General features: G+C 42.2%; 2 protein-coding genes and 1 long non-coding RNA gene across 3 annotated transcripts; 1 reads left to right on the top strand and 2 right to left on the bottom strand.

Moving 5' to 3' along the window:
• Positions 1–117: 117 nt before the first annotated feature.
• irak3 (interleukin-1 receptor-associated kinase 3) lies at positions 118–9,578 on the bottom strand. Its single transcript, XM_088346716.1, has 3 exons — positions 9,383–9,578; positions 5,228–5,424; positions 118–1,390 (listed from the first exon to the last, which is right to left on the bottom strand). Exons 1-3 carry the CDS (start codon positions 9,483–9,485, stop codon positions 1,001–1,003), a joined length of 690 nt encoding a protein of 229 aa, XP_088202842.1. The 5' UTR covers positions 9,486–9,578; the 3' UTR covers positions 118–1,000.
• Positions 9,579–11,872: 2,294 nt separating this feature from the next.
• Positions 11,873–22,266, bottom strand: LOC148356272 (beta-2-microglobulin-like). The gene is made up of 4 exons (XM_088348266.1): positions 22,116–22,266; positions 16,981–17,250; positions 14,206–14,243; positions 11,873–14,109 (listed from the first exon to the last, which is right to left on the bottom strand). The coding sequence occupies exons 1-3, from the start codon at positions 22,186–22,188 to the stop codon at positions 14,230–14,232; spliced, it is 357 nt and encodes a 118-aa protein (XP_088204392.1). The 5' UTR covers positions 22,189–22,266; the 3' UTR covers positions 11,873–14,109; positions 14,206–14,229.
• A 49-nt stretch (positions 22,267–22,315) lies between these two features.
• LOC148356271 (uncharacterized) lies at positions 22,316–23,673 on the top strand. Its single transcript, XR_015852024.1, has 2 exons — positions 22,316–22,444; positions 23,207–23,673. It is a non-coding gene; the product is annotated as an uncharacterized LOC148356271 (long non-coding RNA).
• The last annotated feature ends 3,177 nt before the right edge of the window (positions 23,674–26,850 follow it).

Below are 26,850 nucleotides of genomic sequence, written 5' to 3'. Positions count from 1 at the left end.
GCCTGGAGATGGCTGGGATGGGCATTTAGATCAACATTGAATCATTCAGAGATCCTCACTCAACCTCTGGACAGTTAGCTGCACTGAAAGTAAAGGGCCTGAATCATTTTGCACACACCTTTTCGTTTTTTATTTGCCAAACAGTTTTGCAAGCCACTGAATCTGGCTCTCGCACTATTTGTACCGTGTCAGGAACACTGATTTGCATAGTGCATTCTCTTCTGCATCACGATTGGTTAGACTGTCTTCTGAGTTCTTCACATGTACGTTAAATACGTTGTGGTGTAATATCTATTCTCGTACGTAAAAGACCTTGAACAGTATTTTATCTTAAGACTTTCTGCTTTCTCCACTCTCTAACATTTGGTTCTGTAAAATAGTGAAATAATGAGATAACCCCGAATGCCTTTTCATATGTCATCTTTTTGGACCATTTTACAGGGTCGAGGTTTCGTTGCTGCCTATGTTTCCTTTTATTGATGTTGACTATGTTTTTGTGCATGTTTTGTTACCCAATTCTAAATCTGTTGCACTATGGCCATCCTGGAAGGGGGGTTAACACTTGTGAGGCTCCTTTTCAAGGTTTCCTAATTTGAGGTTTTCAAGTTTTTCCCTGCCTGCATGTCGGTTTCAGATCAGAGTGTTTTGAGGACAGTATAAAGGCCAAAGTTGAACGTTTCTGGAATTTGAACGTGTCCCGAATGCAATACAGAGCGTTCCCTCTTTGCCTTTTCTCCGTCTCTGCGTATATTTTGGGGCGATGCCAAACGACGTTCGCTCCAACAGTGGTCTCGTGCTTAAATGTCGGCGCTCTCACTTTTACAACCCGGGTTCTAATCCCAATGCATACAATACTTTGCGATTTCGGTCCGCGTTGCTAACCGATGGATCGATAATTGCAAAAATACAGTATCATACAGTAAAACCTTGTGTAGTAAACACTGTATGCATTACCCATCTTATCTACTGAATTCTCTGGTATATAAGGCGCACTTCAATTTCATATTTGGGGTTTTTCGGTGCGCCTCATAGATCGGCAAATACTCTCAGTAGCTTCCTCGGAATATGTGGTGCCAAAACCATTGGCCCTGCAGTCTTCGCAAGATAGTCCTGCTTCTTCAGCTCGGCAGCTGCATTGTACCGGCCAGCTTCTGTAAGACGGGTTCCCTCCTTGGCGAGTTTCCGGGGTGACCGTCCTCGTGGCGTTGACGTAGGTCACCTCTGATTGGCTGCATTCGCGAGGCTTCGAGACGGAGAGGCTGCGGGCTTCGTGGTGTTCCGCGGGGATGCTGTGTCGGACGGGAATCGGGACGCTGCCGTCCGGGTTCTGAGACCACTCCATAGTGGGGAACTTGGGGGTCGGGAGCCGCAGACTCAATGTCTGAAGAACCTAAAATAATAATGGGGGGTGGGGTCACTCTAAATTGAAAACAGGGCTGCAACAATTAATCAACGTTTATCGATAATAGTGTTCATTTGATCTGTGAAAAGTGATGGGTCCCGGGGACTCGCCTGCTCAAAAATCTATGGGTCCCAACAGAGATCTATGGGTCCCCAAAATTTAGTGTTATCAAGCTTGACAAATATATAATATAAATCTATATATTCATTCAGTTTTAATCATCAGTTTTATTGGTAATACAAATCAGTTATCACTTCAAGATTTTTCAGTTCACAACAATATTGTATATTATACAAAATAATATTGCTGAAATATGAGTCTATATATTCATGCAGTTTTAATCACTTCAGATTTTTCAGTTCATATATTCTTCATGGTTTGCTGTCCCGCCACAGTTGTAATGCCTTCTCAAGGTCCAATTGCAGCAACGGAATTTCCATAGCTAATTTGTGGTTTTTATTGTCGATCCAATGTGCTTTTCTGAAAGTTCGTATTGCAAAATGATTTTTTGTCACACTGGGTGCACGCATCACAGAACATGTAGCCTCCATTATCATCCTCCTAATAGCGTAACCAGGAATATAATCTAGTCCATTTAGGCAGACAAAAGAAACTAAATAGGAATAAAATGATGACTCACAACACGTGGTAAGCTTTCTCTCCTGGCTTTGATCTCTTTGATCTCCTGCAAAACTAACATAAAATGCGACAGAAACAAAATGAAAAAATCCAAACAGCTTGCCAACATCATTTTTGCCGTTCCATGTATTCCGTTACTCCCCAAGCCTGCACAAAATTTCGCCATTTGATTCATATTTAGTTTATTTTGTCTTTTATTAGCATATTTGGTATTGGAGTAATCCAAAAGTAATTGAAAGTAATCAAGTTAAAGTAACCCTACCCAACCCTGGCTGTAATGCCTTCTCAAGGTCCAATCCATTATCCTCCTCCTCATAGCGTCACCAGCAATATAATTGAGTCCATTTGGGCAGAAAAGTCCTTTTCTTGCTAGGAGTATTCTTTTGTCTATTTTCTTTCGTCGAATCGTTCGCTTCAACACACGTGTTTTCCTTGCCTTCGCGGTCTTTCTGAAGAATTTCTCCGCCATTTTTTCGTGCCGGAATTATTGCTGTTCTTACCACTGTATGTATGTTTCGACTTATTACCGACACTGAAAAAAATACAAATTTTTTGGTTGATTTGCACCTAATACCAACTGTTTTTACTGAGGCATACTTCTCTTTCACTCGACAACCGCCACAACAATGACGTCATCTCGAAGAACGAGATCTCGTTCGCCGAGATCGTCACGAGACCAAAACAACAATGGCGGATCTGCCTGACGAAAAGTTTGGAGTGCGGTGAATCTTTGTTAAAAAAAAAAAAAGGAATCGGGTAATAATGACAATTTGGTGTCAAAAAAGTTGCGTCCCGGGGACGCACATTGATTTGACACTATGCGTTCCCAGCAAAAATAATGCGTCTAGGACGCAGGGACGCGGGCAAACCAGAACACTGATAATAGAAATGATGGATGACAGTGGAACGGTGTGGCAGGTAAGTCAGTTGTTGTTTGCAGATGACAGAGCGCTTGTGGCTGATTCTGAGGAAACATTGAGAAGGTTGGTAATGGAGTTTGGAAGAGTAACTTGGAGCCTGAACGCAGATTTGAGAAGGAAATGAAATGCTTTGGAGATGAAGTTTGAATGTTAGGAGTGACAAGATTGGATGGATTGAGTGATGAAACTGTGAGAGACAGAACTGGTGTAGTAGTGGAACTGAGCAAGCGTGTGGATAAGAGAGTTTTCGATTGGTTCGGACACATGGAGAGGATGGATGAGGAGCGAATGGTGAGGAGGATCTACAGAGCAGGAGTAAATGGAAGGAGACCGAGAGGAAGGTTGCGATTGACGTGGATGGATGGTGTTATGAGTGCACTGCAGTAAAGAGGTCTAAATCTAAGTAAAAACTAGAACTATTGTTGGTGATAGGAATGAGTGGAGAGGTGTTGTAAAAGGATAGTGGGATGTTGGACGCGTTGTAAGGGACAGGCAGGGCACCTGTATGATGCCGCAGGGGTAAACCGGTGAAAGCTGTCGGGCCCTGCTGTTGAACAGAACAGTGTGTTGTGTCACCCTGACCCGATTTTTGTGTGTGTTTTTGCTACTTTTTACTTTTTATTTTCTTTGTTATTGTATGTGTTTGTCTTGCTGCCCGTCACCCGTCTCGAGGGATATGACCAGGGTAGATAGATGGATAGAAATGGTCGACAACTAATTCATACGCGTATATTTCGCTTTCAAAGAGTACTTGAGTGAATGTACTTCACACAATTCACATCACATTTGTTTTATTTGCTGCTCTACTGCTGCTAATGATCCTGTCCTTGGTTTTAAACAATGTAGACTTGCCTTTTAATCTATTACTTATGTGCCTGTTCCTAAAAATGAACAGAAGTATATTCATGGATTTATATCCCTATTAACAGAGCACTGTGCCTCATTGATTTTAGATTTTTTAGTGAATTTTTTTTGCACAAGTCCGAAATATATTCAATAAAACATGTCATTTTCTTGTGTTTATTATCATAAGATTACATCTAATTATTTGACAAATCGTTCAAAATCGGTGACTAGTCCGCTATAGTCGTTAGTTGCAACCCTAATTCATAGATCCGACAGCGCTCGTTTTCAGCCAATCAGACGACGGCTATTGGCTGCCGATTGTGGTCGGCCATCTTTGTATCACACGCTCGTACAGTGTTTTGTATCAAAAAGGTTAGACTGTGTGTCTGGGGCACTTGTAATATAGATCATGGGTATCCAGAATTATTGGTAGGGGTGAGGTTGAAAAAGAGAAAAAGAAAGGAACAATGAAAGAAAGAAAGAAAGAACACAAACAAACGATAGAAAGAAGAAAGGAGGAAGAAAGCAAGAGAAAATAATAGATACAAAAAAAGGAAGATAAAAAGAAAGAAAGAACAGAAGAAAGAGAAAATAGTAGATGCAAAAGAAAGGAAGATAAAAAGAAAGAAGGAATGAAAGAAAAAAAGAAAGAAAAAAACGATAGAAAGAAGAAAGGAGGAAGAAAGCAAGAGAAAATAATCGATGCAAAAGAAAGGAAGATAAAAAGAAAGGTAGATAAAAAGAAAGAAAGAACAGAAGAGAAAAATAATAAAAAGAGAAAAAGAAAGGAAAATAAAAAGAAAGAAAGAATGAAAGAAAAAAAAGAAAAAAAGGAACCAAAGCAAGAGAAAATAGTAGAAACAAAAGAAAGGAAAATAAATAGAAGGAAGATAAAACAAGAACAGAAAAAAGAGAAAAATATTAAAGAGGAAAAAAAGAAAAGGAAAGTAAAGGATAGAAAGAAGAAAGGAAAAGATGAAAAAGAAAGGAAGAGAGAAATAAGATAAAAAGAAAAAATAGAAAGAAAATGGAGATAGAAAGAAAGAGAAGGAAATAGAGAAAGAAAAAAGAAAAGAGACAGAAAGAAAAAAGAAAAAGAAAAAAGAAAAAGGAGAAAAAAAAAAGAATACAGAAAGAAAGGAGGAAAAAAGAAAGAAAAAGTAAAAAAGAAAGGAAGAGAAAAATAAATATCTAGCCGCATACACTGTTCCACAACGTTGATATCAATGACAATAAAGACTGTTCTCATTCTTTTTCAAATACTCGTAGACATTTTATCACTCATCCAGTCCACCTGAAACCTGAAAACAAAGTCTGGATCTGGCCCCTGAGCAAAACCGACTTTGAAATGCCTGGGCTAAACCAAGTATAGCCCCAATCTATAAGCAGTACAGGAGGCTAGAGTACTAAAACACTATACCATTGAAGGGTGGCACCAGTCCCGTAGGAATTCCAGGGCCCTGTAGTGACCCATGTCCTCCAGGACTTCCAGCAAGTCTTGTACTCGAGAGTTCTTCTGAGACCAGAACCACAGCAGCTCCCTGGTCGGACTACGGCCCTTTGCCTCCGCACGCTCGTACCTTCGGACCTCCGAGAAGCTCCCGACGATTCGGCTAGCTGTTGGAAAAAGTGCAATGTGACTAAGGAGAATACCTCAGATTTTAGTACAATTTTTACTGTTACATGCCAAACAAGTGTTGTGGGTTATTGGAGTCTGGCTTGACATAAGGAGAACGCATTAGTTTAAAACGGGAAATTCCCGGCTTGTTTCTCCCGAGTGTAAATGTCAGTGAATGTTATTAATAATCGCCTTGGGCTGCCAAAGAATAACATTCTTCTTTGCCAAGTTCTTCTTGGCGGGGAACATGCGGTCAAGCCGACCCCAACAGTTCTTGGAAATTGGGAAATTGGGAAAATCGAAAGAGGATAAAACATTCTGTTTGGTAGCGTGCATTTTGAGATAGGGGGACGGGCGAAAGTAATACGAGATGTTGTCTTAGGACAGGGGTGTCAAACTCATTTTAACTCGGGGGCCACACGATAGAACAAACGTTCTGTCGGGGGCCGGACTAGTAGATTAAAGAGAAAGAAAAAGAGATAAAGAAATAAGAGAAAGAGGTAGGGAAAAGGAGAGAGGGCGGGACAAAGAAAGAAAAAAAGAGAGAGAGAGGGAGAGAGCGTGAGAAACAAAAGATAAAAAGTTGTGAGAGAGGGGGAAAGAAAGGGAGAGGGAGAAAGAAATCCAAAGAGAAATAGGAAGACAGGAGAGAAAAGAGAAAAGAAAGGGCAAAGGGTAGGAAGAGAGAAAGAGAAAAGAGAGAAAAGGAAAAAAGGAAGTTAGAGCAAAAGAGGTTAAAAGACACACAGAGAGGAAGAGACAAAGAGCAACAGAGGAAGAGAAAAAGAGAGAAACAGAGAGTGAAATAGACAGAGAGAGTGGGGGAAAAGGAGTGGAAGAGAGAGAGAGAGAAATAAATAAATACAAGTACAGTGTATTTCTGAGAGGCACCTGGCTTAGGCAACATCAAGTTGACATATTTCAACCTGCAGCTTGTTTTTCTCTTGCGCTTCTCTGAGTGTTGTCTCGCGGGCCGGATTCAATCCCTTAGCGGGCCTGATCTGGCCCGCGGGCCGCCTGGTTGACACCTGTGTCTTAGGATATAAAAAGCCAATTGTCTCTGGAGACGAATGAGACCTCTGTTTTGTACGCTGATGAAGATAATTAAACGAGCTCTCCCTCTCACGCCAAGACTTCCCAATAAAAAGGTAGGATTTAGCAATCCATTTTGGAGAGAACGTCGTTGGGCGTCGCCCCAAAAAAATACGCAGAGAGGAGATATGGCAAAAAGGGAACTGGCTTTATTGCATTCGGGACACGTTTAAAGTTCCAGATGTTCAACATTGGCTTTTATGGTGTTCTCAAAAAAAGTTAAGATATCTCGTGAAGATCATCCGCCCGGGCTCCCTCAGCATATCAGCTTGTGACCTCTTGCAACTACGTCATCCCACGACCTTCACCAGACGCCTACGTACTGAAGGATTTTATACGATTGAATACAAGTTACATTTATTGAGTGCAATGAAGATTTTCACCGAGTAGGCTTAAGTTCAATGAGCAGTGAAAGTTCAGGGTACCCTGGTGTAAACTATAATGACATCGATCCACCTTGCTGGGGTACGTTGCACAGCACTGGGGTGCGAAAATTACTTTTAGCTTGGGGGCCACATATATGAGAGAGAGAGAGAGAGAGAGAGAGAGAGAGAGAGAGAGAGAGAGAGAGAGAGAGAGAGAGAGAGAGAGAGAGAAAGAGAGAGAGAAAGAGAGAAAGAGAGAAAGAGAGAAAGAGAGAAAGAGAGAGAGAAAGAGAGAAAGAGAGAAAGAGAGAAAGAGAAAGAGAAAGAGAGAGAAAAAGAAAGAGAGACAGAGAAAAAAAAGAGAAAAAGGGAGAGAGAGGGAGAGAGAGAGAAAGAGAGAAAAATAGACAAAGAAAGAGAAAGACAAAGAGAGAGAAAGAAAGGGAAGGAGAGAGAGAGAAATAAAGAGTAGAGAGAAAGAGAAAAAGAGAGAGAGAGAAAGAGAGAGAGAGAGAGAGAAAGAGAGAGAGAGAGAAAAGAAAGAGAAAAAGAGAGAGAGAAAAAAAAGAGAGAGAAAAATAAAGAAAGAAAGAGAAATAAAGCCTACGTACTGAAGGATTTTATACATTTGACTATAAAGGATTGTATACGATTGAATACAAGTTACATTTATTGAGTGCAATGAAGATTTTCACCGAGTAGGCTTAAGTTCAATGAGCAGTGAAAGTTCAGGGCACCCTGGTAGGAAATATTGTTTACAGGTATGGCGGGAACGGGACATAAGACTGATAAGATAATCAGCGCATCCAGACGCAGAAAAGGCCCTGATGACGGAGGACAGCTCTCCGTTGTTTTGGTTGGTCCAAACATCGCGGCGCCGAGATGGTGGAGCCCAGGGGGCTTTGATGGCACGCCCATGGGAGGAGCCGGCACACCATCTTGCGGAAAGACGTGGGCCGAGAGAAGAAGGCTGGAGGACTATAGAGGAGGTTTCACAGAGACTCGAGCGACTGGAGTCGGATAACTAATTCAAACAATTTGGTAAACGGTACATTTTAATATTTAATTCTTAACAATACTTATCATGAGTTATCATCCACATTCCACAACATCCTAATATATAGTTGCATGACCACAGTTTTTTAACTGCTAAATATCTGTGTGGCACTTAACCAACTTTCACTTGATGTTTCACTCCACGATTGCTTAACAACATTCCACAATTCATTAACATTTCTTGGTTTTACTTCAACAACAGCATTTTGGATATCACCTCACAAGTTCTCGATTGGATTGAAATCTGGGGATTGTGCTTGCCACTTCATCACATTTGAGTTTATTGGTTTGGAACCAAGACGTTGCTCTTTAAGTATCCTGACTTACACAAAGTGATCCATTATCCCTGGTACGCCCAACACCAGAGTAGGAGAAACATGCTGTCTTCAATATGTACTGAGGGATTGTTTACATTTTTGTTTCGTTTTACTTGTTATATATTTTAACTAGAATTCTCATTATATTTACGCCTATTGAAGGATTTCATACATTAGACTATAAAGGATTTTATACGATTGAATACAAGTTACATTTATTGAGTGCAATGAAGATTTTCACCGAGTAGGCTTAAGTTCAATGACAACAACAGCAAGTTCTGTTGATAAAAGGCCTCTGACGCAGGACGGCAGGCATTGCCATTGCATCCTCCTTGTTTTATAACCTTATCTTCTCTGCTCCTTTATCTTCTTGTTTTTTTACCTCACTGTGAATGTGTGAACTGGAGTGTCATGCCCAATCTCGTTGTCACAATATGTTAACCCATTTTGCAACAATGACAACAAAGGTATATTCTATTCTATTGTTTGGAGAAGTGGCGAGGGGGCTTCCCTGGCACACCCATGGGAGGAGCCGGCACACCAGCTTGCGGAAAAACATGGGCCGAGAGGAGGAAGCAGGATAACGAGAGAGAGGAGGCTTGACAGAGACTCGAGCGACACTAATTCGGCCATATTCGATGGAGTTCACTTAGCTAAATTGTTTAAAAAATTAAATCTGCCCCCGTGTGGAAATGCTGGTCTCTTGTCCATCTTTTCCATCAAGAAACGAGAATGTAGATTGTGTTTAGTTAATGGAGTCAGAAAACTAATTTCGAACAATTTAGTAAACGATACATTCTAATATTAAATTCCTAGCACTATCCTGTCCTTTATTAAGGACAAGAGTTTTAAAAATGCTGTATCTTCGAGGGCTACTTGAGTTAAATTTGGGGGTGCTTGGGCACCACAAGAAACAGGCTGGTTACGCCCGTGGTGCTGTCATTTTTTTTACTATTTAAATAAAATTTCGGTTGTAAAAGGCTACCAAATACTTGTATTAACTCATTTTAAAACAGAATGTTTTACCAGACCAAAAGAAAACCGTTAAAAGAGTCAATTTATTAAACAGTCACCGTTAAAAACGTCGAGACATAAATTGGAATAATTTTAAAGAATCAATAACTTACCTAGTTCGCGCCATCCGTAGCGGTCACAGCCCGTGTCCATGATTTCAGATAATCGATCAATTATCAAAGGGGGGACATCGAAAAGAAACGTGTTTTGGTTCATTTCGGTGTCCCAAAAAATGAAGATAATCAAACAAACTTTTTGGATGGCGAAAGTGAGGAAACTCCCCGTCGTGTTCACGTGGACGTCAAGCTGGCGGAGTCATCGAAGCATTTCCGGTGAGCGACTTCCGGTTTTCGGTGTAAACTATAATGACATCGATCCACCTTGCCGGGGTACGTTGTACAGCGCTGGGGTGCAAAAATTACTTTTAGCTTAGGGGCCACGTGTGTGTGAGAGAGAGAGAGAGAGAGAGAGAGAGAGAGAGAGAGAGAGAGAGAGAGAGAGAGAGAGAGAGAGAGAGAGAGAGAGAGAGAGAGAGAGAGGGAGAGAGAGAGAGAGAGGGAAAGAGAGAAAAAGAGACAAAGAAAGAGAGAGAGAAAAAGAAAGAGAGAGACAAAGAGAAAGAAAGAAAGAGAAAGAGAGAGAGAGAGAAAGAGAAATAGAGAGAACGAGAGAAGGAGAGAGACAGAATGAGAGAGAAAGAAAGTGAAAGAAAGAAAGAAAGAGAAAGAAAGAAAGACAAAAAGAGAAAGAGAGAAAGAGAAAAAAGAAAGATAAAAAGAGAAAGAGAGAAAGAAAAAGAGATGAGAAGAAGAAAGATAAATAAAGAGAAAGAGAAAAAGAAAGAGAAAGAAAGAGAAAGAAAGAAAGAGAAAGAAAGAGAAAGAAAGAGAAAAAAGAGAAAGAGAAAGAAAGAAAGAAAGAAAGACAAAAAGAGAAAGAGAAAAAGAGAAAGAAAAAGAGAAAAAGAGAAGAGAAAAAGATAGATAAAGAAAGAAAGAGAAAGAAAGAGAAAGAAAGAGAAAGAAAGAGAAAGAAAGAGAAAGAAAGAGAAAGATAGAGAAAGAAAGAGTAAGAAAGAAAGAGAAAGAGAGAGAGAACTTGTTGAGAGCAAGATAGGAAAAATGAGGATTAAAAAGAGAGAAAACAGTGAACGGGACATAGAGAAAGTTAGACAGTGATATAGAGAAAAGAAAGAGAGAACAAGAGAGAAGGAGAGAGAATCGAATAAGAAATATAGAGAGTGGCTATACTTGCCCAAGACACACCACAGGAAGTGGTGCCCCTTACAACCCAGGTGCTTACGGGATCTGTAAACATAATCATGACCAAATATGGGCAGCGACCAGATGATGAAGGTGCTGTATCTGAGTCAGACTAAGAGGCTCCTCCTTCTTCTGGGAAACATGGAAACCAGTACTTTCCGTTTCATGTGCGGGAGCAAACCTCTACCCAAAAAACAGTCTGGAGAGAGATGGGCACTGCCAGGCTGTACTTGCCCAAGACACACCACAGGAAGTGGTGTCTTGACATTTCAATAAACCCGGCTTATCTCTTAAAAGCGGGATGACGCTTTACACTGGAAAACAACGGCGACCAGCTGATGAAGGTGCTGTATCTGAGTCAGATCATGAGGCTTCTTCCTGGAGAGGTATGAGCACTGCCAGGCTGTACTTGCCCAAGACACACCACAGGGAGTGGTGCTCCTATCACCCTGGTGCTTAAGGGATCCATGAACATAATAAAGACCAAATATGGGCAGTGACATATTTCGATAGGTCCGGTTCATGTCTGAATCGTGAGATGACGCTTTACACTGGAAAACAACGGCGACCAGATGATGGAGGTGCTGAATCTGAGTCAGATCAGGAGGCTTCTCCCGGAGAGGGATGGGCACCACCAGGCTGTACTTGCCCAAGACACACCACAGGGAGTGGTGCCCCTACAACCCTGGTCCTTAAGGGAGCCATGAACATAATAACGACCAAATATGGTCAGTGACATATTTCGATAGGCCCGGCTCATCTCTAAGGAGTGGGATGACGCTTTACACTGGAAAAACAACGGCGACCAGATGATGAAGGTGCTGTATCTGAGTCAGATTAAGAGGCTCCTCTTTCTACTGGGAAACATGGAAACCAGTACTTTCTGTTTTATGTGGGGCAGAAAACCCCCGCCCTCAAAACAGCCTGGAGAGGGATGGGCACCGCCAGGCTGTACTTGCCCAAGACACACCACAGGAAGTGGTGTCGGTGAACCGTGAACACAATCATGACTAAAAATGGTCAGTGACATATTTCGATATGACGCTTTACACTGGAAAAGAACGGCGACCAGATGATGGAGGTGCTGAATCTGAGTCAGATCAGGAGGCTTTTCCCGGAGAGGGATGGGCACCACCAGGCTGTACTTGCCCAAGACACACCACAGGGAGTGGTGCCCCTAAACCCAGGTGCTTAAGGGATCTGTGAACATATCCATGACTAAATATGATCAGTGATTCTTAAGAGAGGGATGACGCTTTAGACTGGAAAACAACGGCGACCAGATGATGGAGGTGCTGCATCTGAGTAATACAACGACATTCTCTGAAAAACGACATGATGACATATTCCGAGGTGTTTATTTCTTGCCATTCAAAATCAATCAAATAATATAAAAATATAAACCTTTCCTAAAAAGCAACATTTAAGCGTTAAAACACATAAAATAAACCAAGCGGCGTCCCGATAATTCTCCTGAGATTTTTAACATTATTTTTTTACATCCAAAATTTAAAAAAAGATGAAATAATATCAATAAAAAAAAACATCAACACCCGATCGATTCGGAAAGTGCAGAACAAGTAGACCGTTCCGGAAGTTGGCGACCCAAAATGTCAAAAGAGCCCTATTGGATCAAAAGAAACCTACAAACTCATGTTTGAAGCCGTTACAAATTGCACGTTTGATAGAAAGCAACGCAAAATGTAAAACATCATGTTTCTCCAGGGTGCTCGCTAAGGACAGTTAAGGTCTGAGGATAGCTCACCAGGGTCATTGTGATTTTCTAGTAAAATTCATTTTAGTGCTTGACTGAGTCTGTTGAACCCCATTTTTAATAATAAACACGGTAATAACATAGTAGTAACATGATACATAGTTATTATAGAAATTCTAAAAATAAATTCCGATTGATGGGGCTTCATGGACACAAAAAAACCATTCAGGTATTGCTAACTCTTTTCAAGTTTTAACAAGAGTAGAATAATAATTTAGTTGTGTACTAAACAAACTCATGTATGCATCTTTTTGCCGGGAATACAACAAACTTTATTCCAATTCATAGGCAAAGAAATTTGCATATTTTTAAGCTGGCTATCATTTAGCTCCGTCGCTAGCTATTTCCCTAAGTGTTAGCTACTTAGCAAGCCATTTAGCTAGCTTTTTCCATTTATATCCCCATGCTATCCAGTTAACATTTGCTCTTTTTATAGTTTGTTATCAGTTAACTTTTGTTTAGCTTACTATTTAGCTATTTAGTTGGCTATTCCCTCTTTTAGCTAGCTAGCTCCCTTTTAGTTTTCTACCTGTTTACTTTTCTAGCTACTTTTTAGCAATGCAGCAAACCTTTAAGCTAGCTTTAGACATTTTTCACCCATGTTGTCCAGCTAGCTAGCTATCAAGCTTAATTTTAGTTTTCTACCTGTTTCCGAGCTAACTATCAAGCTACGTTTTAGCTAGGTGGTAAGCCATCTAGCTAACTTTTTACATTTTGTCTCCCTTTCAAGTTAGCTATCTAGTTTTTGTATAGCTTTCTATTTAGCTATTTAGTTGGCTATTCCGTCTTTTAGCTAGCTAGCTAGCTAGCTTCCTTTTAGTTTTTTACCTGTTTACTTTTCTAGCTAACTGTCAAGCTACTTTTTAGCTATGCAGCGATCGTTAAAGCTAGGTTTTGAAATTTTTCTCCCATGTTGTCCAGCTAGCTAGCCATCAAGCTTACTTTTAGTTTTCTACCCGTTTACTAGCTAGCTATTAAATTACATTTTAGCTAGGTGGCAAGCCATTTAGCTAGCTTTTTACATTTTTGCCATGCTATTTAGCTAACATTGGATCTTTTCTTTAGTTAGTTAATGAAGCTAAATTTGGGCTCACTTTCAAGTTAGCTATCTAGCTTTTGTTTAGCTTTCTATCTCGCTATTTAGTTGGCTATGTACGCTTTTAGCTGGCTAGCTAGTTCGCTTTTAGTTTTCTACCTTTTTACTTTTGTAGCTAACTATAACTACTTTTTAGCTAGGTGGTTAGCCATCTAGCTAGCTTTGGACATTTTTCCCATGCTATTTTGCTAACATTCGATCTTTTTTGTGAGTTATATTTGTATTAAACAGAAAATGATTAACCACACAGTAATACCTCGGTTATCGCGTTTAATGGGGACCAAAACCCCCCTTCAAAAAAAAATATAAAAAATAAAAATCTCATCTCATCTCATCTCATTATCGGCACCGCTTATCCTTATTCGGGTCGCGGGGGGGCTGGAGCCCATCCCATCCAAAAAGTGAAAATCTGCGAATAAAAAAAAAAAATATATAAAAAATTAACCATTACAGACCGCGAAGCTCTGAAGCCGCGAACGTCAAACCGCGAAGCAGCGAGGTCCCACTGTATATTTGTATCAAAAGGAAAATGTTTCACCATATATGGTCAAACATTTTTGAAAAAATACCCCAAAAAAACACTAGAGGGCGCCAGACATCCAATTTCTTCTACAGAAGTCACTAGAGTTGTTCCGACGGCTGCAGGAATACATAAACATTCGAGATTCGAGGTTTCATTGGATGGCTCGGATTTCTTGGTCTCGAGATCTAAAAAAAGAAAGGATGAGAAAGAAAAGAAAAGAAAGAGTGAAAAAGTATTTTTCAAACGAGGAAAAAAAAAAGAAAAAAGAAAACGTTACTTACCCAAAAGAAGAGCCTGAGTCGATGTTACATATTAGATTCTGGGGAAGGAGAGAAGACTGTAAACAAAATGTCTGAGCTGATGTTTCCAGGCTTATAATGGGATTTTTTTTACTCTGGGTATCAATGATATCAATTCCCAGATCAGTGGTCTACAAACTACGGCCCGGGGGCTCTATACAGCCCACCTCCATATGAGGTCTGGCCGTTTGAACAATACTGTTTTCACACACATTTTTTTAAACCTAAACTAAAAAAACTCAGAGTTTCTTGTTAAGGGTAATCTTTCAGAAAAGGTTTTTTTTTCTTGTTACTCTTCCATGAAGAGCAGATTTATGCCGGGTATAATCAATAGTCCCGCCTCAGCTGTATACGACTGCCGGTCATCCGATGTGATCAGGGGCCTCTTGGTTGCTTCTCTGATTAGTTTTCTTGTTTTTTTTTTTTCGTGTTAGGGCCAAATGTTTAGAGCAGTTTTTTTGTTCCAAATAGAATATAAATTTTTTTTTTCGACTTTTGGATCGTGTCTCGCAAGTTGTCGATATTTAGAAAATGTTTTTGGTGATTGAGCGTGAAGTCTGAACCCTGAAAAGGTCTCAGGGGGTCCAATATTTTGCTAGGCACTGTGCTGTGGTTAGAAATGTGATCTGATTGTCACAAATCCAACTTTTGGCGTGGTTCTGAGACGTGCGTGTCAGGACCAGAACGGAAACAGGACCCACTCGTGTGACGTTACTCGCAAGTTTTATTAGAATAAAGGGAAAGGGTTGCGCCCACGATCCGGGGATTGCGGGAAGCCAGTCGCTCTGAACGCGAAAGTGAAACTTCCGTGGCGAGCGATGGCGGTGTCGGGAACGGAAAAAACGGGTCAGTAGCCGGGATAGACGAGCAAAAACGTGGTCGGGATCGGAAACAAGTTGAAAGCCAGGAGAGAAGAGTAGATGCGGTCGAGATCAAAAACGGATCTTTATTCGGGACGGGAGAACGGACGTGGTCGAGATAAAAACAGGTCGTAATTCGGGGCGGGAGAGCAGGCGTAGTCGAGATCAAAACAGGTCGTAGCGGGAGACAAGGAGAAGCAAAAAACGGGACAGGCAAAAAAGATCTTGCTGTGTAATGTTTCTCACAGTTTTATTGGGAAGAAGGGAAAGGAGCGCACACACACAATCCGGAGATCGCTGAGCGCGGGGAGTGGGTTGCTTAGACGCCGAAGTGGGACTTCCGTAGCGAGCGATGGTGGTGTCGGGAACGGAAAAAAACGGGTCAGTAGCCGGAATTGAAGAGAAAAAACGTGGTTGGGATCGGAAACAAGTTGAAAGCCAGGAGAGGAGAGCAGACGTGGTCGAGATCAAACAGATTCGGAGATTGCTGGGCGCAGGAAGTAGGTTGCTCAGCCGCGTTAGTGGGACTTCCGTGGCGAGCAATGGTGGTGTCGGGAACGGAAAAAACGGGTCAGTGGCCGGGATAGAAGAGCAAAAACGTGGTCAGGATCAGAAACAAGTTGAAAGCCAGGAGAGGAGAGAAGACGTGGTCGAGATCAAAACAGGTCGTAATTCGGGACGGGAGAGCAGACGTAGTCGAGATCATTACAGGTCGTAGCGGGAGACAAACAGAAGCAAAAAACGGGACCGACGAAAAAGGGCTTGCTGTGTAACGTTTCTCACAGTTTTATTGGGAAGAAGGGAAAGGAGCGCACACACACAATCCGGAGATCGCTGGTCGCGGGGAGTAGGTTGCTCAGCCGTGGAAGTGGGACTCCCGTGGCGAGCGATGGCGGTGTCGGGAACGGAAAAAAACGGGTCAGTAGCCGGAATTGAAGAGCAAAAACGTGGTCGGGATCAGAAACAAGTTGAAAGCCAGGAGAGGAGAGAAGACGTGGTCGAGATCAAAACAGGTCGTAATTTGGGACGGGAGAGCAGACGTGGTCAAGATCAAAACAGATCGTAGCGGGAGACAACCAGAAGCAAAAAACGGGACCGACGAAAAGGGCTTGCTGTGTAACGTTTCTCACAGTTTTATTGGGAAGAAGGGAAAGGAGCGCACACACAATCCGGAGATCGCTGGACGCTGGGAGTAGGTTGCTCAGCCGCGTTAGTGGGACTTCCGTAGCGAGCGATGGTGGTGTCGGGAACGGAAAAAACGGGTCAGTGGCCGGGATAGAAGAGCAAAAACGTGGTCGGGATCGGAAACAAGTTGAAAGCCAGGAGAGGAGAGAAGACGTGGTCGAGATCAAAACAGGTCGTAATTTGGGACGGGAGAGCAGGCGTAGTCGAGATCATTACAGGTCGTAGCGGGAGACAAAGAGAAGCAAAAAACGGGACAGGCAAAAAAGATCTTGCTGTGTAATGTTTCTCACAGTTTTATTGGGAAGGAGGGAAAGGAGCGCACACACACAATCCGGAGATCGCTGGTCGCGGGGAGTAGGTTGCTCAGCCGCGGAAATGGGACTCCCGTGGCGAGCGATGGCGGTGTCGGGAACGGAAAAAAACGGGTCAGTAGCCAGGATAGAAGAGCAAAAACGTGGTCGATATCAGAAAATGGGTCGTAATTCAGGACGGGTGAACAGACGTGGTTGAGATCAAACAGATTGTAGCAGGAGAAAAAGGGCTTGCCGTGAAAAAACAGAGATTCGCAGACGTACTGACAAAGGGTGAGTGAGAGCAGTGAGCTTAAATAGAAGGGAAGCCAATCCGTCGACAAGCGCAGCTGGCGCCACATGGGCGGGGCCAATTGGGCGCCGTGGCAACCGTGACTGCGCATGCTTAAAACGCAACCTACCCCAAACGTAGGTCCGGGTTTTCCCCATGTGAGTGACCCGGCAGGTGTACTCGTCCCCGCTTTTGGGGACGAAGGGGACGTATTTGGTCACAGAGTACAACCAGTCCTCTTCAAAAACCATGCGGGTCTGATTGGCTTCATCCATCACATGACCGTTTTTGAGCAGGTCCACTTGGATCAGCGGCGGGAAAAACTTGATCAGGTGGCACAAGAAGACGTTGTTCTGGTCCGGTTGTGCCCTCGTCCGACTGTAGACCTGAACCACCGGGGCTGTGAACCAAAGTACCGTTACAAAAAGGAAAAACGCGATGTAGACAACTTTATCGTATTTGAAATGAAAAAAAAACATGGCGGATTTCCCTCCCTCAAACATTGCCAGACGTTTCTGTGCCCGGTGTCGGACAAATTTGGCCATTTTTGACTCGTTTTTGAAGGCTTAGAGACCACAGGTGTCAATCAGGCGGCCCGCGGGCCAGATCCGGCCCGCTAAGGGATGGAATCCGGCCCACGAGATAACATTCAGAGAAGCGCAAGAGAAAAACAGGTTGAAATATGTCAACTCGATGTTGCCAAAGCCAGGTGCCTCTCACAAAGACACTGTACTTGTATCTCTCTCTCTCTCTCTCTCTCTCTCTCTCTTTTCCACCCCTTTTCTCCCACTCTCTCTCTCTTTCACTCTCCGTGTCTCTCTTTTTCTCTTCCTTTGTTGCTCTTTGTCTCTTTCTCTCTCTGTGTCTTTTAACCTCTTTTGCTCTAACTTCCTTTTTTCCTTTTCTCTCTTTTCTCTTTCTCTCTTCCTACCCTTCGCGCTTTCTTTTCTCTTTTCTCTGCTTTTGTCTTTCTATTTCTCTTTGGATTTCTTTCTTCCTCTCCCTTTCTTTTACCCCTCTCTCATGACTTTTTATCTCTTTTGTTTCTCATGCTCTCTCCCTCTCTCTCTTTTCCTTTCTTTGTCCCGCTCTCTCTCCTTTTCCCTCCCTCTTTCTCTTATTTCTTTATCTCTCTTTTTCTTTCTCTTTAATCTACTAGTCCGGCCCCCGACAGAATGTTTGTTCTCTCTCTCTCTCTCTCCCTCTTTTCCACCCCTTTTCTCTCACTCTCTGTCTCTGTCTCTTTCACTCTCTGTGTCACTCTTTTTCTCTTCCTTTGTTGCTCTTTGTCTCTTTCTCTCTCTGTTTCTTTTTAACTTCTTTCGCTCTAACTTCCCTTTTTCCTTTTCTCTCTTTTCTCTTTCTCTCTTCCTACCCTTTGCGCTTTCTTTTCTCTTTTCTCTCCTTCTGTCTTTCTATTTCTCTTTGGATTTCTTTCTTCCGCTCCCTTTCTTTCTTTAAGGGATCCAACCAAGCAGTGCAGTTAATAACACATTTACCTAACATGTGAAAGGTCCCCCGTTCGAGACTGGGTGAAAACATATGTTGGCTTGGAGAGGGATGGGCACAACCAGGCTGTACTTGCCCGAGACACACCACAGGAAATGGTGCCCTACTACACTATTGCTTAAGGGATCCAACCAACGAGTGCAGTGGATAACACATTTGCCTTCAATGTGAAAGGTCCTCAGTTCAAGACCGGGTGAAAACATATGTCCCGGAGAAGGATGGGCCCCCCTAGGCTGTACTTGCCCAAGACACACCACAGGAAATGGTGCACCCTACGACCCTAGTGGTTAAGGGATTTCATTATGTGCCAAAGACGTACGGCCCAGGTTCGAGACCTGGTGGAAACATATAATGCCCTAGAGAGCGATGGGCGCCACCAGGCTGTACTTGCCCATGACACACCACAGAAAAAGCTGCCCCTATCACCCTAGTGGTTAAGGGATCCAACTCACTAACTCGCCAACCAAACAATGTTTTTTTTTTCACTGAATGAAAGTTTTTTGGGTCACTAAATAATACACACTGTCCCTTTAAATGTGTAGAGCTTTTTTTGTAGATTTATAGATATTTCAATTCTATTTCCCGTTGTTTGTATGGAAATGTAAAGTGTATTCTTATTTTCTTCTTTTATCTCTTTTTCCTTTTGTTATTTTATTTATTCTTTCGTTTCATTTTCGGAAGAAGTCGTAACAACAACTCAGGAATTTGAATTTGAAGTCACGTGCCTGAGACTGGTTTGATCGGTAGCCTGAACGATTAACTTTCTGTGACTGATCCGGTCTCTCTGCATTTTTTGGGTTTGAACTAGTTTATTTCAGAGTTAGGAGAAAGGGGAAGGGTAAAAGTTAGGGTTATGGTAAGGGTTCGGTTTAAAGTCAGGGTTAGGGTTAAGGTTAGGGGTACAGGTTAAAGTCAGGGTTAGGGTTTGGAGGTAAAGTTAAGGGTTGGGTTAAGGTTAGTGTTAAAGTCAGGGTTAGGGTTAAGGTTAGTGTAAAGGTCATGGTTAGTGTTAGTGTTGGGTTAAGGTTAGGGGTACAGGTTAAAGTCAGGGTTAGGGTTTGGGGTTAAAGTTAAGGGTAAGGGTTAGGGGTAAGGGTTAAAGCTGGGGTTAGGGTTAAGGTTATAGTCATCTATCTCTCTTGCTTTCCCCTTCTCTCTTCTCTCTCTCTTGCTTTCCACTTCTCTTCTCTTTCTCTCTTTCCCATTCTCTCCCTCTCTCTCTTGTCTCCCTCCCTCTATCTCTCTTGCTTTCCCCTTCTCTCTTCTCTCTCTCTTTCCCCTTCTCCCTCTCTCTCTTGCTTTCCTTTCTCTCTTGTCTCTCTCTCTCTCTCTTTCCCCTTCTCTCTCACTCTCTTTCTTCCCCATCTCTCCCTCTCTCTATTGCTTTCTCCTTCTCTCTTGTCTCCCTCCCTCTATCTCTCTTGCTTTCCCTTTCTCTCTTCTCTCTCTTTCCCCTTCTCTCTCTCTCACTCTCTTTCTTTCCCCATCTCTCCCTCTCTCTCTCTCTTGCTTTCCCCTTCTCTCTCACTCTCTTTCTTTCCCCATCTCTCCCTCTCTCTATTGCTTTCTCCTTCTCTCTTGTCTCCCTCCCTCTATCTCTCTCTCTTTCCCCTTCTCTCTCTCTCACTCTCTTTCTTTCCCCAATTCTCCCTCTCTCTCTCTTGCTTTCCCCTTCTCTCTTGTCTCTCCCTTTCTCTCTCTTGCTTTCCACTTCTCTTCTCTTTCTCTCTTTCCCATTGTCTCCCTCTCTCTCTTGTCTCCCTCCCTCTATCTCTCTTGCTTTCCCTTTCTCTCTTCTCTCTCTTTCCCCTTCTCTCTCTCTCACTCTCTTTCTTTCCCCATCTCTCCCTTTCTCCTTCTCTCTTGTCTCCCTCCCTCTCTCTCTTGCTTTCCCCTTCTCTCTTCTCTCTTTCCCCTTCTCTCTCTCTCACTCTTTCTTTCCCCACCTCTCCCTTTCTCTCTCTCTTGCTTTCCCCTTCTCTTTTGTCTCTCCCTTTCTCTCTCTTGCTTTCCACTTCTCTTCTCTTTCTCTCTTTCCCATTCTCCCCCTCTCTCTCTTGTCTCCCTCCCTCTATCTCTCTTGCTTTCCCCTTCTCTCTTCTCTCTCTCTTTCCCCTTCTCCCTCTCCCTCTCTCTCATGCTTTCCCTTCTCTCTTGTCTCTCTCTCTCTCTCTTTCCCCGTCTCTCTCACTCTCTTTCTTTCCCCATCTCTCCCTCTCTCTATTGCTTTCTCCTTCTCTCTTGTCTCCCTCCCTCTATCTCTCTTGCTTTCCCTTTCTCTCTTCTCTCTCTTTCCCCTTCTCTCTCTCTCACTCTCTTTCTTTCCCCATCTCTCCCTCTCTCTCTCTCTTGCTTTCCCCTTCTCTCTCACTCTCTTTCTTTCCCCATCTCTCCCTCTCTCTATTGCTTTCTCCTTCTCTCTTGTCTCCCTCCCTCTATCTCTCTCTCTTTCCCCTTCTCTCTCCCTCACTCTCTTTCTTTCCCCATCTCTCCCTCTCTCTCTCGTGCTTTCCCCTTCTCTCTTGTCTCTCCCTTTCTCTCTCTTGCTTTCCACTTCTCTTCTCTTTCTCCGTTTCCCATTGTCTCCCTCTCTCTCTTGTCTCCCTCCCTCTATCTCTCTTGCTTTCCCTTTCTCTCTTCTCTCTCTTTCCCCTTCTCTCTCTCTCACTCTCTTTCTTTCCCCATCTCTCCCTCTCTCTATTGCTTTCTCCTTCTCTCTTGTCTCCCTCCCTCTCTCTCTTGCTTTCTCCTTCTCTCTTCTCTCTTTCCCCTTCTCTCTCTCTCACTCTTTCTTTCCCCAACTCTCCCTTTCTCTCTCTCTTGCTTTCCCCTTCTCTCTTGTCTCTCCCTTTCTCTCTCTTGCTTTCCACTTCTCTTCTCTTTCTCTCTTTCCCATTCTCTCCCTCTCTCTCTTGTCTCCCTCCCTCTATCTCTCTTGCTTTCCCCTTCTCTCTTCTCTCTCTCTTTCCCCTTCTCCCTCTCCCTCTCTCTCTTGCTTTCCCTTCTCTCTTGTCTCTCTCTCTCTCTCTTTCCCCTTCTCTCTCACTCTCTTTCTTTCCCCATCTCTCCCTCTCTCTATTGCTTTCTCCTTCTCTCTTGTCTCCCTCCCTCTATCTCTCTTGCTTTCCCTTTCTCTCTTCTCTCTCTTTCCCCTTCTCTCTCTCTCACTCTCTTTCTTTCCCCATCTCTCCCTCTCTCTCTCTTGCTTTTCAGTTCTTAGAACAGCGAGTTGTTAGTGAGGAAAATGAAATGGTTGCATAACTCTCGTGTTGCTTTCGTTTTAAGGAGCATTTCTAGTTTTTTGTATCCAGTTTACGTTGAAAGGTGAATAAAAACAACGTTAAATGAACGCAGTGTTGGGCTGAATCGAAAGTGTACGGATAAGGGTCAAAGTGCACTTTAAAAGTATCATAAAATGGAGTTTAATGATCACAAAACTAGCTTCTTCTAACCTGGAAACTAGGTTTTTTTTGCAGAAGACTAGTGTTGTCGGCTTCAACGCCAAGATCTAGCTTCTTCTACTTGTCAAATATTCAAATCATATCGAGTAAAGGTGAGCAAAAAATACGTGAACAGAACACGTTTTTCCCGTCTTTCCTCACCATTATGTATCATAAATATTTCACTTTTAAGTCTTTCTTCCATGTTTCACCCCGGAGTGCCGTGTCTAATCTCGTTGCATAAAATCTTTCACAAATTTGATGTCGATCAAAAAAAAAATCGATATTTAAAACGAGAAAAGTATACAGTACTTACTTACTGCGGTCCCAGTTGCGTCCAAGGGGCACAAAATGAAGGATACAAGATATAAAATGAATTTCTTCGTCATTTTTAAGGCACTTGTGTGAGTTTTTTGAAACACACCCGAAAAATACACATCAGTGCTCCGCTCACTTTAGTCACTCGGTTTGCGTGTGACGTCAAAATGGTCCTCTCAAGTCCGCGACAGAAGTGCGCTCAAACCATGTCGTAACCACTTCAAGACCGAGGGGGCTCTCGACCTCACTTGGCCGCGAAGTGACTACCCAGAAGGCTTTGCGAATTCTCAACATCAACAAACATGCCCGAAATGGAACCGCACAAATGTAAGTAGTTTTCCACAACCACGCATGTATTTGCAACAAAATGTATTGAGATATCTTAGTTAGACGTAAATGCAATAGAAAATCGTATTTTCGCGTTAAAACACGAACATTGCAAAATCGCTACTTTACGAAGTGCACTAATCTACCAAGGGAGCTGGCAAAAAAATCTTCACGCTACAAACTGTAAAGTAGGATAACTGTGCAGAAAATCACGGTTCAGCCCATCCCTTTTTTTATCTTAAACGAGTCGTCCTTTTACATCTACTGTACATGGCCAGTCGCTAAAGGAGCATAGTCAGAATACCGTTCTGGACATAAGCGCTTGTTTACTGCACACAATTTCGAGTGTCGTGTTTTATTTACAATATGATTCTTTCATGTGAGATCAGAATGCATTAGTTTTCATCATGCATTATGAGTAATGTCTCCGAATTTCACGTGGAAATACAGTTGAAACAAACTACTATCACATAGTCCACTGCCTTCTCTGTAAACACATATTAAGTAAACTAATTACCTTCTCAAAATGTTGTCCAAATGTGGAGACAATTCTAAAGCATATGTGATGCTGGCCAATAGAAGGCTCATACAGCCATAAGAATAACATGTCAATTTTGTGTATCTATTCACTATCAAATACTTATCCAGAACACATCCTATAATTTCCTGTCTCACATCAACTTGTTGAGCACCCTATACACAGTTGTTTTTGTATAATACATCAGCATTAAGTAATTCTTGTTTTTTCCACCCAACCTAAAGGCCACTGTAGAACGTCCCGTGGAAGAGCTGGTCACCATCACAGCTACCACGCCATCCACACCACCGGGCACGTCGTTGGCACCTTCTAATCCGGCGCCAAACCCCAAATCACCCAGAAAAAAAAGGAAGCACAATACACTCCTTGACTTTTTGAAAGCGGAGTCTGCCGGAGTGAGGAAAAGGCTCGAAGAAACTGTGGCCAAAACTGAGCGGTTCCTGTCCTTTTTGGGAAGCTCGTGGACAAATTTCCAGAACAGTGACATCTCTGCAATGTTTCCCTTTGTTTTATAAAAGGAAAATATTTTATTTTATTAAGAACTCAATGAAGTTCCAGTTTGTGTTTCCCAGCTTCATGGAAGTATTGGTATATTTTTGTTAAAATTTGTGACACATTATTTATTTACTATTATGTATTTTGGCCCAATGTGAGTTTGTTTTTCTGAAAGTAAACTATTATTTAAGCTGGAGTGATTTGTAGTTGTTTTCTGTCCAACAGTCACATAGTTCACACACAGTATCTCACATCATTATGAAATAAACCACCAAGGTGTTACTCAAAATGAAGATGTTTATTGAATAGTAATGCAGAAAAGCACATAATGCAAATGTGGGTCTGACTTAAAGAGCCTAAAATATGGCTTTTGGGCAATTTATTCCATATTAACTGTGGACAATTCTTTGTACGGTGGACCTGGGAACCCTGAAGACCCGTGACACCACACGGTAGGACAGAGCGTGGGCCAGCCAGTACACGTAGATCAGGACCTCCAGCCACGGCCCTGTTCCCTCTTTAGCAGCTCCTGCAGGGCCCACATAACCTTCTTGCTCAACCTTAAGTCCTGAATGAGTTCTGACTCCACATCCAACCATAAGCACAGGATGGGAACATTCCTGTCCAACCTGTCCACGCTTATGGGACAGCCACTCTGGAACACAATAGATAACAAACAATTTAGACATAAATGTGGGCATAGAAAAGAAAAAGACCGCTTTAACTGTGATGTAAGCATCATGAAAAAATGTTGAAATGACCTTTTTTATATCCAATGACAACTCTTTTGAATTAAATTCCTTATGAACTAAGGTTTTTGGGTCGTACAGGGAAGTTTGGTGACGATATTATGTCAGCTTAAGGGTCAGGTGGACTGTTCTTGTGTTTGTTTACTTTTCGTCATGTCACACATTCAAGACCCCTACTATATGTCATAAAATGGCATTAAGATACCAATAAGTAGATTGCCATTTATGTCTACACAAACATAGGGTATTACGTGAACGTGCATTGTATGTTAACTCTTACTGTATTTGACCGAACGGGTCATTTTTTTTAATGAGTGTACGTACCTTGTAAAGATGAATCAGCACTACATAGCGCCGAAGCTGTCTTCAGTATAGCACATTTCTCCTCCGTTGATTGGAGACACGGAAAAGATGATGAGCTTTCAGGCAATCGGTAATAACACAGCTGTAGCGGGCATTTTTAACGTTGCACGAAATCTCCAGCTGACACACTACAGGTTGAGACTCGAGTTGTTTACATGTGACGTAGGCCTTTACGTCACTAAGGTCTACAGCCAATTAATATTACCGCCATCTCCTGGACAGGGGTGGAACCTTGCAAGTCTTGTCCAAACCATCTCCACTTTGCACTCCACCCGCGGAGGGCACTCCTCTATCGAGGGACCTCACTGGAGGGTTCTCAGGGCCGAGTGAGAGAAATGGGATTGGGCCCAAAACTTGTTTCGTTACACACCATTTCAAGTGGAAAAACCTGAAAATGGCTTTAGATATAAAAAAAAATCCTGATCATCCAATAAGAAGAGTCATATAAAACACTTTCATTCTTAAAGGGACAATGTGTATGATTTAAAAAAAAAAAAAAAACTTTATTTCAAAAACAATATTGATGCAAATGATACACAAAAAGGCATTAATGATCATATAAACCTGCATTTAAATACCTGTAGGTCAAAAAATATTGTATTCATTTCACATGTCATATGATGCTCACCTAGATGGCGCTAACACTATGACTCATGAATTCAACGGGTGTAATAATAACTTTTGTTTTATTGGAATTCCTGCTGAAATATGTTGTATAGTTTTTGTGTAAGTGTCCTGCAATTGATGAGTCCAACAGTGCCACCTGCTGGTATGTGGTAAGGTTTGGTTTGGCTTTAGACTTTGCGACAGGAAGGTGGGGGTTTTTTGGCAGTCTACAACGAGCTGCCAACGGTAAGACACGATCTTTTGGTGCTCCGCAAAAAAGTTAATTTTAAACATTAAAACCACAGCTGACAAATCTCTCAACATGCACAGGAATGTGATTGATGTTGTCAATCTGTTTGGATTTATTTTCGTTTTGTTTCTGTCGCCTTTTATGTTAGTTTCGCCGGACGTTGCATGTTGTGCTAAAATGCTAATTCCCCTTATAGAGTTTAAAGCTAGCAGAGAGGCTTACCACGTGTTGTGTTGTGACCAAATCATTTGCAGGTAAATTGTACCCGTTCTCACACTCGTTATTGTTATCATTTCTATTTTCTCATCTATATAAAAAGGATGATGTTGGTTAAAATTCAGTTTGAAGAAAAATATGTTGAATTCATTGTAAACGTTAAAAAAACACTATACGATCTCTTGTTAAAATGTATTGTGATGGTTGATATTCTAAAATGTATTTTATGTAAACTGAAAAGAAAGCTCTTTGATATGTTTTGGGCAGTCTACGACGAGCTGCCAACAAGATCAAAGCCAGCAGAGAAGCTTACCACGTGTTGTGACTCATTCATTCGCAGCAACTGTAATAAAAACCTTATCATCCAGTCCAGCGTGAATGTGGATCTTTGGTGGGACAGGTACACCGCGGTTACACATATATGTATATAAAAAAAATAAAAAATATATATATTTACACATCAGGCTTTCTTCCCGAATGGTCCTGTATTTGGCTCCATCCATCTTCCCATCAATTTTAACCATCTTCCCTGTCCCTACTGGCCCCAGACCATGATGCTGCCACCACCATGTTTGACAGTGGGGATGGTGTGTTAAGGGTGATGAGCTGTGCTGCTTTTACGCCAAACATAATGTCTCGCATTGTTGCCAAAAAGTTCGATTTTGGTCTCATCTGACCAGAGCGCCTTCTTCCACGTTTGGTGTGTCTCCCAGGTGGCTTGTGGCAATCTTTGAACAAAACTTTATATGAAATGGCTTCCTTCTTGCCACTCTTCCATAAAGCCCAGATTTGTGCAGTATACGACTGATTGTTGTCCTAAGGACAGATTCTCCTGTAGACCTCTGCAGTTCATCCAGAGTGATCATGGGCCTCTTGGTTGCATCTCTGATTAGTTTTCTCCTTGTACGAGCTGGAAGTTTAGGGGGACGGCCCAATCTTGGTGGATCTGATACTCTTTTCGTTTCAATATTATTTCTTGCACTGCGCTCCTTGGGATGTTTAAAGCTTGGGTAATGTTTTTACATCCAAATCCAGCTTTAAACTTCTCCATCATAGTATCTCGGACCTGCCTGGTGTGTTCCTCGTTCTTCATGATGCTCTCTGCGCTTTAAACAGACCTCTGAGACCATCACGGTGCAGGTCCATTTATACAGAGACATGATTACACACAGGTGGATTCCATTTATCA

This window comes from Urocampus carinirostris, chromosome 11 (assembly GCF_059441175.1).
Source record: "Urocampus carinirostris isolate Australia breed hairy pipefish chromosome 11, RoL_Ucar_1.0, whole genome shotgun sequence".
Lineage (NCBI taxonomy): Eukaryota > Metazoa > Chordata > Actinopteri > Syngnathiformes > Syngnathidae > Urocampus > Urocampus carinirostris.
The sequence above is the reverse complement of the archived record's forward strand: the minus strand, read 5'-3'. Positions and strand labels throughout refer to the sequence as shown.

Bases quoted from the DNA above. Each gene is read 5' to 3' on its own strand.
- irak3 (XM_088346716.1), bottom strand. From the start codon at position 9,485: ATGAACCAAAACACGTTTCTTTTCGATGTCCCCCCTTTGATAATTGAT. The intron at 5,425-9,382 runs GTAAGTTATTGA...TTTTTCCAACAG, and splicing joins CTACGGATGGCGCGAACTAG to CTAGCCGAATCGTCGGGAGC. The intron at 1,391-5,227 runs GTATAGTGTTTT...TTATTATTTTAG, and splicing joins ACTGGTGCCACCCTTCAATG to GTTCTTCAGACATTGAGTCT.
- LOC148356272 (XM_088348266.1), bottom strand. From the start codon at position 22,188: ATGACGAAGAAATTCATTTTATATCTTGTATCCTTCATTTTGTGCCCC. The intron at 17,251-22,115 runs GTAAGTACTGTA...TTTGGTTCACAG, and splicing joins CGCAACTGGGACCGCAGTAA to CCCCGGTGGTTCAGGTCTAC.